At 38.5% G+C, this 14,291-nt stretch overlaps 1 protein-coding gene across 1 annotated transcript in view; it reads right to left on the reverse strand.

The window, feature by feature from the left end:
- Scin (scinderin) overlaps window positions 1–14,291 on the reverse strand; it is a 67,181-nt gene that overhangs the window by 30,469 nt on the left and 22,421 nt on the right. Inside the window, exon 4 of the mRNA XM_021202032.2 lies at window positions 9,664–9,813. Within this exon, the coding sequence (XP_021057691.1) occupies window positions 9,664–9,813 (150 nt within the window). The remainder of the gene's footprint in view (window positions 1–9,663; window positions 9,814–14,291) is intronic.

Below are 14,291 nucleotides of genomic sequence, written 5' to 3' on the forward strand. Positions count from 1 at the left end.
AGAGAGAGAGAGAGAGAGAGAGAGAGAGAGAGAGAGAGAGAGAGAGTGAGTCCTGGTCAAATCTTATATTTTAGACTTAGAACTATGAAGCAAAGCAGAGAACCTATGTGATCATCATGGCAGTGGTTGGCAATGCCCTAAAAAAAGGACAGAACAGTCACTTTTTTGTTTTGTTTTGTTTTGTTTTGTTTTGTTTTCTTTTCTTTTCTTTTCTTTTCTTTTCTTTTTCGAGACAGAGTTTCTCTGTGTAGCCCTGGCTGTCCTGGAACTCACTCTGTAGACTAGGCTGGCCTCAAACTCAGAAATCCACCTGCCTCTGCTTTCCAAGTGCTGGGATTAAAGACATTAAATCTATGTCTTCCAATAGTCTTGCACATAGGACTTTATTTTAGTGAGGCAAGATTTGCTCTAGGAGTGTCTGAGGTGTACCAATACACCTCAGAAAGACAGCAGGGACTATAACCCTTAACAAGTTAGCTTTTGGCCTATGTTCAGTTAGCTTTCAACCCAGGGATGCATGTGGGTTTCCCTGATCCTTGACAAGTACCTGTGTGGGCAGGGGCCACTAGATGAGTCTGTAGAAGACAATTAACATGGTCAGGCAGTTACTTCACATCTGAGCAAATAGGGGAAAGGAACGAACACATGTCTACTTATTGTCAGTATTCCACATACGTGGATAGGTTGGAAAGCATCTGTACACCTTTTGCATTAGACTAAAAAGAATGTAGTTGTTTTGTTTTCTTTCTAAAACAATGCCTTCCGCAGTGATCCTAAATCTAATGCCTGGAGGGAGAAGGAACAGCTAGACACTGATGAAGGATGCAGCTGTTCCATCCACGGCAAGCATCCTGCTTGTGAGACTACAAATGATAATAGAGGAGATAGAAAAATACGGCAAACTTATCCAAGCTGTCTGGCAAAGTGCTTCAGGTTATAGGACACCCTAGGCGTTCTGAGGTTCTGGACAGTGAAGAACATAGCCCTAAGCTGGGCATGGGGATCTCAGGTCTCTAGTCTCAGCATTTGAGAAGCTAGGGCAAGAGGACTGCTGCCAGGTTTGAGGCCAGTTTGTATCGTGTCAGCCTGAAGTCTTACCAAAAACTAATAAGTTAATTAAACAGGGAAGAATGTTTGCTATGGAAGGATGCCCCAGTGACTTATACTCATTCCCATACAGGCTCGTCCCAAAGCCTCTTGAGGACTCGTTTAAAAGAGAAGACATGTGGGCTGCAAGGCTCTTCAACAAAGAGTTAATAGACTCAGTTCATACCCACATGACAAAAACTACTTTCTTTAGGTGTATTGCCACACACGCACAAGCCTTCACAGGTGCTTCCAGACAGGGTTGCATCTCTCCAACCTTTGCTCTGTGTGTGGATATTGTGCTAACACGTCTTAGTAACAGAAACACTTTGACATGAAGGTGTTTACTTCTCGTGTTCAGCACTAAGCAAGTCACTTCTACCTTGTGAACATCTGCCTTGTCTCTCCTCTTCCCTTGGTGTACTGGCCTATATATAGAAGTGATAATAATAAAATGGTTTTTTTTTTCCTTGAAAAAAAAAAGAGAGAGAGAGAAGACATGGCAGGAGCTCCTGTGACTCTGCCCAGGCCATCCTTGTCCTGCCTCAGAAGTCATCAGGAGATTGTGTCTGAAATGTGAAAGAAAGCCTTCTCTCTTCCAGACAGCATCAACAACTAAAAAGAGCTGTACATGTTCACACATAAGCTTGCTGGTGGTTCTGAGCAATGAACCTCCGCGGAGTGACCCTGAATTCCTGAGACGTAGGCTTGCGGGTTGAACCTTGTAGTCTAGTCACCTCAGCCTTCCATGCGCCAGCTCCCAAACATGTTCCGCAACACCTCCGGAACTGAGGCCCAGCAACTGCTCCATGAATCACTAACATGTGGCTGTCCCATTTGACCCTTACTTGTGCTATCAGGAGCATCTTCCAGATCACAAAAGTCCTATTTCTGAGTCAGGTTTCAGGGGGACACAGTCCAAAGGAGAGGGTAATAAATGGATCCATGTCATAGAAGCAGCTCCTTCTATAAAGCCCACAGAAAGTGCCACTCACAGGGAAAGAGCTACCATGGTGGCAGTTATTACTTCCTTCAGAGCAAATAGCATCATCGATTTAATTATGTAGTTTCTAAATTAATAAAAATTTATGCTACCAAGATAATTGCATTGAGGATGAATGAGGACTAAGGAGAAAATTCATCCTATGAAGACCAGGCTCTGCCTTACAGACCATTGTCTGCAGAGTACCAAGGCAGACAACAAGCATCACAAGTCAACTGTAGGGCACTGGCTACTCTCTTCCAAAGTATCATGTTTGTCTCACATACATGCATGCTACCATTAAAATTTTCATTTTCATTAGTAGTAAATGTTTTAGTTTATTCACCATAACAAACACTAGTATTTAATTTCTAGAGTATTTGCAGCCTAGAATTTCATTTAACAGTGTATTTGCACAGAGCTTGTCCTTTACAGATATGAGCACATTTTCATTTATGGTAGTACCTTTTTCATGATTAATAGAAAATATGGGCTCTCTAAAGTCTGAGTAATCTTAATTGTATTCCCTCCCTTTATAGATGGCATAATACTCTGTTTACATGAACAATGATTTATTTATAAGGTCAATTAAAATTTTATTTTTATAAATATTTATAATTTTTTCAAACAATATAACTCTAAAATTGTGGTGCATTAGATACCCACGTGACCGTGACTGCAATAACACCAAGCTGTACAAATCCTGTTAACATAATCTAGATATGACTCATTGGGATGGTTAGCTCTGCTTGAAGTGGTAACTCCATAGTTCAGACATCTTCCTCTTCAGGGATAGCTTTATGCTACAGGAGCAGATTTCTTCACAGCATTAAGCAAATGCTACTCGCAAAATAAATGCTACAGGCATACGAGTCGATGGATCATGGAACTTTTTTAATATCCAGGCTCAGAACATTCTTAGCACAAGATACAACAAGAAGCTGACATAAACTTACTGTTACTGTTTACTGTTTAATACTTTGAAATTATGTCATTTATAAAACCAATGCAAAGGAGCATAAACAATTAAATAAGAAATTTGATCATTAATATCTGGGGTTGGTTAATCTTTATCACAAGGGACTAAAGAGGAATTGGCTTCTTGTTAGTTCTTTATCAATATTGATAACATATAATCAGTGTTACGATAACATAAGGAACACTAAGCTGACAGAGCTAAAGCCCACCATTCTAGTTCAGTATTTACAGTAGTTTATCTAGTCTAACATTTACATGATCTTATTGGCTCAACTGTATCCTCCAGAGGTCATGTTTCACCGCTCCCCGAGCTACTCACTAAGCCTACCTGTCTTGGAATTGTATCATCCCATTGGCAGGTTCTACTGCTAGTCTCTCACTTCCAGGGCAAAATAAAGAGAAAAGTTTCTCCTTCAGAAGTGATTGCCATGTGGTATCAGGTCATGCTGACCTTATAAAAGTGATATCTTATCAGCAAGGTCACAACTCTCCATATTGAACTTTGGTGAGACAACAATTATCTACGATATTGTCACTTTATTGCAGCATATGGTTGACTATGCTATTACCTCTATATCACTTATCTTGGTTCAGAATATTGAAATTCCTCCCATCAGAAGAATTTGATAAGGAGCAAAATGCATATCCGAGTTAAATAAATAACAAAAATTCAAATAATAGTCACCGAATTAGCCGACTGAGTCAGGCCTGGTGGTGCAGGCCTGTAATCCCAAGTACTCTGAAGATTAAGGCAGGAAGACTGAACGTTGAAAGCTTGGCTGGGCTACAGAGTGATGTCAAGGTCAGCCTAGGCAACTTCATAAGGCCCAAGGGGAAGAAAGAGGGAAGGGGTATAATGCAGTGGGAGATCACTGGCCTAATATGGTTAAGGCCCTAAATTCAATCCTCAATACTGACAAAAATGAAACAATTAAGTTAATGTTGCTTTGAACAGTGCTTGGCCATAAAGTCAGTGTAAACAGCTACAACAGCTATTGTGTAATGTTTGCCACTGCACTTGCTTGGCTATCTATTATTCAGAGTATCATTGCTTTAAGGGAAAATGGAAGGAAATATCTCCTCACAATGGGCCAGTGAGGAGAAAGGGGAAGGTGCCTGCTTTCTGGTACCTCTGGCACTCCATCTATTCTATACAGGCAATGCAACCTCAGGAGCACTCTAGACAGAGTGGCAAATATTTGATCCCTTTAACTAAATTATTTTGAACAGGAAACTGTAAATGAGAAAGTCCTCTCCCACCCAAATCTGATAATAACATTATTTCAATCAGATAATAAACGCTGGTGACCATCTCTCAATGTACCAGGCACCATGCTATAGAAACTGAAGATTTCAAAATATTTAAGACACTGTTCAGTTTCTTAAGGACTTACAAAAAGTCCCAGAGAGCAGAGGAAAAATCAACACAGAGTAACAGCACACAAAGACCAACAAAGCTGTGCCTGTTGACCAAATAAAATTCTCAGGCAACTCACATTTCCATTCCTACAAAGCACGGTTTTAACTAACAATGAAATAAATGAGTTAGCTACAGAAAACAGTTTAAGGAGTGTGGGTGTTTTTTCTTCTCTTACACAATGCATATTTACTGCATCCTCCCCTCCCTCCACTCAACCTTTCCTCCCTCCACTCAACCTCCTCCCTCCTCTTGAGATTTTTCTCACATGTGTCTTACAGATATAGAACAATCTTATTGTGTATATGTGCTTCATACTATCACAACATTAATAAGCAATACATTAGAGCTGTGAGAGGTACTCACATATGACAGCAATGCCTGACCCCAAGGAATACAAAGTGGCATGCATAAGAAACACATTTAATTTGACAGTATACCTTGGGAAAATACCACTAAAATTTTGCTCTTTGCCTAAATAGAAAAGTTGAAAAAAACGACTTTAAAACCGTGTAAACTATTCAACTCCCACCTTTAGTTACCAGAGTCCCAGATCTGTACATATTAAATATCCAATCAGCTTACAAAGAGACTGCATAAGCTATTTTATTAGTATATTTTGTGTTAATAAAAATAATAGCACCCCAATTCACTGACTTGGAGAGGCTTTAAGGTTGATATAAACTATTTGTGACTATCAAGGATCCTGAAATACGAAATCCATAAGCCTTCCAACAGACATAGCCCCCTGCCCTGGAGAGTGTGGGACCCTTATACCCATCCTCACCTTTCCCTTTTCTGGTGCTTCGCTCCTCTGCTAGACAGTAAAATAAGCTGAGACTTCAATCTTTATTGGGAACAAACCTTTGGTGGTTTGGATGAGCATGTCCCCCATAGGCTTATATATCTGAAGGTTTAGTTCCCAGTGGGTGAACTGTTCAGGAAAGATTAGGAAGTATGGCCCTGTTGGAGGAGGTGTGTCATGGGGGGAGGCTTTAAGGTTTCAAAAGCCCAAGACAGGCCCAGTCTCCGCCTCTCTCTGCCTCCAACTTGAGGATCAGATGTAATCTCTCAGCTACTTCCCTATACCATATCTACCTGTCTGTCTGCCAGCCACCATGCTTCCCACTGTGATGATCATGGACTAACCCTCTGAAACTGTAAGCAGGCCTCCAGTTAAATGCTTTCTTTTGTAAGTTGCCTTGGTCATGGTGTCTTGTCGTAGCAATAGAACTAATAGCTAAGATAAAAACCCTAATGCTCAATAAACACCATGAGACACAATATGGTTTTCCCCCTAATTTCCTTTCTCTGTAGAGAATCCAAAACAATGTCTGAACATGTAACTTTGCAAAGAGCCTTCCAGTTATTTTTATGAAAACAAGAGAGGAGCCAGCTCAGCCCTCAGCAGCTACCTGCATCTCCTGTGCTACTTGTTTATACAGCTAGCATTTGCCACGAGCATTCATAATGATTATGTAGTTGAGTTCATTACATTATATTTACATAGAATCTTTCTGAATTAGAAAACAACTTGCCCCACCTTTAGTCTCTCATCCTACCAAATACTGTCTTAAAAAAAAAAAAGTACATAATCAGATAGAGAAATTATCTTCTCCTTGAGACATCTTTCAGCTTCCTTCCTAATGTTTAAAGAATACAGACAAGGAATAAGTGTGGGGCCTTAGGGCTTGTGAGATATTTAATTTCCCTTCATGTTCAGTGGTTATTTTAAATATGAAAGAAGAAAGACCAGAAAGAACCTTTCCATAATTTATGTGCTGCTTTTTATGATAAATACTGAGGTGAGAGCACAGAGCAAAATGTGAGTAGCTGGAGTCTTAATGGCTTCGTCACATAGGATTGCTCTCACCGTTAGGCATACGGGATGTTAGATGTGCTAAACACAGCAGAGAATAGAACAACCACACATCCTGTGTCCCCAGACAGTTTTGTGACTTTACCATGTCCTGCCTGCCCTGTAATTTTGCTCTACAAAGTGCTTTGGTCTAAAATAAGGCATATTTAAATTGTGTGAAATAATGGATCAACAAATAACCCAGTGGCTATCCCCATGTTCCAAACATGCCCAAGCCATGTCATAGTCATAGACACTGGATCATTCAGTGATTGGAAAAGCCTTGATTTTTGAGGCTTTCTCATGTAGACATTTAGAGTTTCCAGAGTTAAGTAACTTAAAACATCCTCTGCACACATGAATGAGGGTGAAATGTAAAGGGTATTTTGACTGATGTTTAGATTTTCAGACACCTTCTAAAAATAAAAAAAAATCACTAACTGCATTAGAGTCCCAGAAGAAGAAATGACATTTCGTTGACTTACACTAGGAGACTGGGGTGCAAACTATGAACCATTTCTGGGTTGTATGTCATAGAGAACTTTGGCTCCCTCAAAGAAAATTTATTTTAATGCATAAAATAAGATACAAAAAATTACAATAAAAACAATTATATTGGAATACAACTATCAATCAATCTATCACCTACCTACTGGTCATGTTGTTTTGTTTTGAGACAGAGTGTCACGTGACCCAGGATGGACTTGAACTTGCCGTGTGGCCAAGAACACCCTTGAGTTCTGGATCTCTTCCCTTCACTTCCCAAGAGCAGAGATTCAATTTACTGTGCTATTCCCAGGTCATAAATATATTTTTAAGAAGCCAGTTAATATATGAACTTCTTCCAAGTGCAATGGAGCACACCCATAATCCCAGCATTTGGGAGGCAGAGGCAGGATGATCTCTGTGAGTTGGAGGCCAACCTGGTCTACATGGTAAAAACCAAGGCAGACAGAGATAGGTAGAGAGAGACCCTGTCTCAAAAAAAAAAAAAAAAAATCCACCATCTTCTCCATTGGCCCATTAAATGATATTACTGAAGGACAGATATCAAAAGTAACCACCACATTATGCTGAAGCTAACTGCTATTTTGAGGTTGTCCACAGTAACTGAGCTGTGGTCTGAACAGTCACAGGAACAGTCACGCTACTCTGGCTGGCCGCAGTCACAGTTTGAGGAAATGCCACATTCACAGGTGCAGGAAAATCAAGTTGTAATCTTTCCAACCAAGTTGAGGTCTTAGATTCAATTGTCACAATTACCAGCTCTAAACATTCTGGGAGTTAAACTAGTTTCACATAGGTGCGCAGTCAGTTCATCTAACCAGCCCTATTGTAATCAGGCTGCGAAGCAGCCATGACAGAAAGCCCATTGTCTGCTTCCTCTTACTTAAGGAAGGCCCTCACTGAAGGTTCACTTCTGTTCACCGTGCCCTTATGAGCTGTGGGAGAGGATGCAGCACAGACACTGACCATTCCGGGTAGAGACACAGTGCATGTATATTTTAGGAACTGAAAAAAACCAAACAAGAAGTCTCCGAAATGCAAACAGCCATCTTGGGAGTTGGAACTCTTTTCTATTCTCTAGGATTTCAAAATTCAATTTGTATTTTTAGGTTTTATTTGCCTTCCATTGGCATTTTCATATTTTAACAGTACAATACAATGTATTGAAAGTTCAAATTTTCTCCTTCAGTTTTTTTTGAAAGAAACACAATAAGCAAGGATCCCAAGCGTGAGCATGCCCAGCCGTACCACGGGGACACAGTAACTGTCAGCGATTTCTGTGATAGTAAAGTACGATGTCTCAGCTGGGGTTTCTATTGTCTTGATAAAACACCATGGACAAAAGCAACTTGGGGAGGAAAGGGTTTCTTTCAGCCCACATGTTCTAATCCCAATCCATCATGAAAGGGAGACAGGGCAGAAACGCAAGGCAGGAACCTAGAGGCAGGAACTGAAGCAATGGTTGTAGAGAATCACTCCTTGTGATCTTGCTCCCCATGGCCTGCTTTTTTATATCATCCAGGACCACATGCCCAGGTGTGGCACCACCCCTGTGGGATGGGTGAGCCCACATCAGTCATCAATTAAGAATATATGCATCACAGACTTGCCCATAGGCTATCCTGATAGGACCATTTTCTCAACTGAGGTTCCTTTTTCCCAAATGATTCTTGCTTGTGTTATTTTGACATAAAAACTAGCACATAAAGGGTTAGTTTTGTAATGCTATGCATATTTAACTTCCATATTCACTTAAAAACTATAATAAAATCATAAATATCCTATTTATAAGACAAGATATTTAACTTGGTTAAAATATATTTTAAAAAATTGAGATATTTAACAGTTTGGCACAAGAGTTTCCATCCTTTTTAAAACTTATTTTTGAGCATTGAAGAGATGGCTCCGTGGTTAAGAACTCTGTTCTTCCAGAGGTCCTGAGTTTAATTCCTAGTAACCACATATGGTGGCTCACAACCATTTGTAATATAATTCAACTCCCTCTTCCAGTGTGTTTGGAGATAGCTACAGTGTACTCATATACATTAAAAAAGAATAAAGTTGACCTCCTGTGTCCCCCCACACAAATAATAAATTAAAAATTTTAAACTTATTTTTATTATTTTTGTGTGTGTCAGTGTTTTGCCTGTCTGTATGTCTGTGTACCACGTGTGTGCCTGGCCTGCAGAGGCTACAGGAGCTCATTGGATCCCCTGAACTGCCATTCCCAGCCATGTGTCTTAGGAGTTGAACCTGAGTCCCCTAGAAAAGCAGCCAGTGCTCTTAACTGGTGAGCTATTTGTCCAGCCCCAGATTTTTCATTCTTTAATGAAGTAGTTGTAACAGTTTATATTAAAGAAAATCAGTACAACTAAAAAGGAATTAAATCTAGATGATTAAACTATTGGAAATGTCAAAATATATAATGACGAGCTGCTCAGTGGTAGACAACTTATTTGCCTGACACACTCAGGGCACCAATATTGATAAAAGGAAAAAGAAAGATACATATGATCAACAGAACCTTGAGAGAAAGGAGGCATGACTGAATTCTCATGGTACCATGACTTGTATAACCTTGGTGCTTTTAAAAAACTAATTATAGCCCAAGCTCATTTGATTCTCTCTCTCTCTCTCTCTCTCTCTCTCTCTCTCTCTCTCTCTCTCTCTCTCTCTCTCGTCTCTGTCTGTCTTTCTCTATCTTTCTCTCTGAGTGTCTCTCTAACTTAGTCTGTGTGTGGGTGTGTTTGTGTGTCTTAGTGCCTCTGTCTCTCATACACACATACACACACACACTTGTGTATGGCTCAAACTTTAACAGACGAATGACAATACCTTCATGAGCTCTGATGGTTCACTTCCTTCTTCCACCACGATGAGTTGAGATCTGCCCTTCCTCTCATTGTCCCGGATGCCAATGGCCACCTGGGTTGCTTTCAGACGCTCATATTTGTTGCAGGAGGAACCACACCACTGGTAAATTTCCTAAAAGAAAGTAGGCAGTTGATTTAACCTGAAATATACACAGAGGACTTTCAGCCTTAGTATGAACCTTCTGGTGATTAATAAAATAGCTTCATAAAGATACAGAGTCTTAATAATAGTATAAAATATATAATAAAATAAACAGAGGATGGTAGTTAGTAGAAACTCAAAGTACAAAGAATAAGTGTCTTCAGAATGTTCAACCATGAATCAAACACCAATATCACACATCCTTTGCCACAGCTCAGAGACTATCAAGGAAAGAACTTAAGAGCCAGAGGTCAGAAAGAGCTGGGGTCAGGGAGAGCTGGGGTGAAACTGTCTGCTAGACATGCAGGACGACTAAACTCATGAACTCACAGCAGCTGTGAGTTATTTACACAAGGTCTGCACAAGATAACACCATCAAAACTCCAGCATGGACTCAGGAGGGCTGCACAGCCCCACGCCTCGCTAAGGAATCACTGACAGTTGGTAGCTGTGAGGAGAGAAATCAGTTTTCTTTAGGGGTGTGCCCACTGGGTGGCCCCACACCCATGTGTATAAGGGCAGCACTAATTAGACTCAGTGAAGTTGGGAGGGGACCATGGGTGTGTTCCAGGAGGAGTTCAGGGAGGACAGTGAGAATGATCAAAGTGCCTTGGGTTATGTATGGAACTCTCAAAGAATAAATATAAAGATTATATCTTTTAAAAAGAAAATTAAAATCAGATACTATTAAGATATGTAAATTTTTATATACTTATCTACATCTTACTGACTTGATAGCATTATAAAGAAAACATTTAAATGAAAAATATATATCATCACTCTTTGTGTGTATCTATTAACTATAGCTCATAAAAGTAAATTTACATAGATTACCTAAATTAAAATTTATTTATCTTATTTCAGAAGCATGCTCAAAATCTGTTAAAGTATCAAACTTTAATGGTCATAAATTTGATATAAAACTCTCATAAAATAATTTATTCATCTGTTTATTTTTAATATTAGCCAATACAATTTATATAGAACAACACAGTTAAATAGTCAAAAATATGCATACAACATGGAACCTTAATATATATGTGCATATATATATGCATGTATTATTAAACAACAAAAATCTATGAAACTAAGATACCTAAAATCACCCAACAGTTTTATCAAGAGCCATAAAAGGAGTTAATGACCTTTGACTCAGTAGTGATTCATTTTCATAATTATTCACAAAAAGAAGAAAAACCTACATGCACATGAATCGTAATTACTATGTGATCTTAGTGAGGCATAACAAAGCTATTAAATACTCAGTAATAGGAAAAGCTGTTTAAATTAAGATGCATAGAAAGAAATGGATGCTGAACTACTAAAATTACTCTTAACAGAGAAACAGAAAAAGTCATTTGGAATAACACAGAGATTAAATTATGTGTCATCTGAGTTGAAGCATTACAGATTGAGCATTGGTAACAGCAATCATAATATATACAGCTGCAATCATAAAATAAAGATATTTGAAAATTATTTTTTGTGATTGTAATATAATTGCTTCATTTTCTCCTTCCCTTTCCTCCCTCCAAGTTCTCCCATAAGTCCTTGCTCTCTGAGAAGAAGACATTTTATCAAAAAGAATGTGGTTTAACCAGTGAAAGAAGTTAGTGTTTTCCCAGGCATCCAGCCTAACACAAGGGTCTGAATTATCACACACTGTCTGGGTGGTAGAAACCTACAGGAACTTCCTCTGTGGGTAGTCTAGCAGCAGACCAAATCACTAAGCATGTTCTAATATCAAGAGGTCCCACGGCTCTGTGCTACAGAAAGGTTAGAACATGCGCTACGATAGGAAAGAAAGAGCATCAATAGAGGGATGGCTATGCAACTGGCATACAGGATTCTCAGAGACGAAAACAGAGGTACATGTTCTAATATGGTGTGGAAACCATTCAGGCAAACTATGAAGAATAAAACAAAGCCACAGAACAACTCAGTTAAGTAGAGTCGAAAATATACATTGGCTACAACGAAAGGTATTTTAGGAGGCATAACTTTTAAGTATGGAGGCATGACTAGCTAGATAGAATCTCCCCACTGTCCCATTCGTTTATGTAGAACTCTCTGAGAGGGCACTTCTGGAGAAAGGAAATTAAATATGACAAAGCCATTAGGAGATTCTACATAGAGAGACACCTGCTCTAACATTTGCACCAGGGTGGTTTTTCAACTTCCGTGAATCTCACCTGGTGAACTGTGGTGACTAGGTAGCATGGTGGCTAAATGTGAGGGAGGGGAAGTGTGAGCAAGGAGGGCCGGGGCAGCCACTGCTTGGGAGGACAGTGTGTTTGCAGGTTTTGAATGTATTCAATCATATAATATCTAATATGTTATGTATAGTATATTATACATAATATATATTAAAATCAAAATGAAAGCCCACTCATACTGTAAGATATATTCATTTTAGAGTCATTTTGTCACTCAAAGGCAGTGCACAAAAATGGGACAAGCTTTCTTGGGGGTACTGGGGCAAGCTTTGGACAACAGGGACTTGCAACTGTTCTTCAAACCTTCCTCTTTCTCATGGTCTGACCTAACTTAATCCGTAGTCCTCTTTAAGAACAAAGCTATCTATTGGTAACTCAAACTTTGGTAAGAAATACTAAGAACTGTCTTGGATTCCATTTTATTCTGTAATATGATTTCATTCCTCAGGGTCATCAAGGCACATCTCTTTCCTGTTTCTAACAGAGTATATTCCTATTATTTCCTTTTTAGCCCTATTTCTGAATCTACACATTGGAATTTGAGGCACACATGCAGAACCACTTGAATTCCACACCAAGGTCAGCAATTACAATGCATGAAAACACATGGTTTCCAATGACTGTTAGTCACTGAGACTTAAGATCAGCAGAGCAGAAAGGGCATTTTAAAAAATGCAGAGATATATACAGAGACGGAAGTTTCTGTTGCTATCACACTTGATGCTCAAACCATTCTGTAGTATAAAAAACACAGAAATCCTGATATGAGAAGCATGTTTAATTATTTGGCCTGCCAAAAGACTGCCTTCACAGAAAGCCCTAACCTGAGAGACTTCCTGAGAAACTGTGTACTGAAGTTCTCTGGCAGATTCCAGTACTCACTCACTCACTAGCATCAAAACCATTGCCAGTCACCTTGGGCACACAGTTCTTACATGGAGCCCAGCTCACCCTTTGGGCAAGCGCAGCCTAGGGTCTTAGCAGAGTCTTCTCCCTACCCCAGTTAATGACAGTTTGCAAATAATTTCCTTCATAGTAGATGCAAGAAAGTAAACTTGTGTGTTGAGATTTTATATTACAGTAAATAGAGAGAGTAAATCAGAATTAACTCTTTAGGTTCCTCAGATTAATTAGTAACTCTCATAACAGATTTTCTCCAGTTATATAATCATCTAACTTATGTTTATATTGCATATCAAATTAACTATATTAAACAAGCTAAGCTTTAATTAAGATGACATTTCAAACTCTTCTGGCTTTTGACTTTTTACCATTGAAAAACAAGTCTAGTAAGAAAATACACCACTTGTCTATCAATAACATATGATGAAAAGAATACATATATATACACATATATATGTATGTATATGTATGTGTGTGTTATATGTGTGTGTCATTTATATCTCCTTTGTATAAATGACTTCTCATCTATTTCAGAGAGTTATATAAAATCAGAATTGTATTACCATCTCTAAAGCCTTATGGAAACTTAGTAAAATGCATGTAAATTGTCTGATAGATAATGATAATTTCACAAACATTATTTATAATAAAATTTTATAATGGTCTACAGATTCCAAAATCTTAACTATATGTTTTGATGAAGCTTTTAACGTGCGTATCAATTCACAGTTGTATAAAATATCACTCACTATTGCTTAAAGAGAGAGACGAGTTTCTATTTAGTTCCAATTAGGAAAAAAAAAAGGTAAGAATTACTCATGTTTAAAACAGTAAAAGTTTTAAGTGAACTTTTCCTTTGAACATCAGAATGACTAAACAACTACAGTTTTAAAAAAATAACAGCCTTATTTTGGCATGTAAGTGTATGACTTATGTTTTGCTTACTATGTATTCTTTTCATCATATTTATAGACAATTACTAGATTTGGTTTTCAATGGTAAAAAGTCAAAAGTAAAAATTCAGAAGGGTTTGAAGAGTCACCTTAATTAAAGTTTAGTCTGATTAATCTAATTATTTGATATGCAAATAGCTGACTGACTTCTGGCAGTAATGTATAAAATCTTGCTTTAGCAGTATAAACAAAATTGTAGCAATCCCTTCCATTTACACAGTTTATACTTCACTACATGATGCTGTGTCTATGGTGTTTTCATTTTAACAGAGCTCTGCTTTGTGGAAACAGTGTAGACAGTGCTATTAATAAACTACACTGCCCAACACTCATTCTATTCAGAGGTAGATGGTAAGACTGCTTAGCCTTTCCACAC

Source organism: Mus pahari, chromosome 7 (genome assembly GCF_900095145.1).
Source record: "Mus pahari chromosome 7, PAHARI_EIJ_v1.1, whole genome shotgun sequence".
Taxonomy (NCBI): domain Eukaryota; kingdom Metazoa; phylum Chordata; class Mammalia; order Rodentia; family Muridae; genus Mus; species Mus pahari.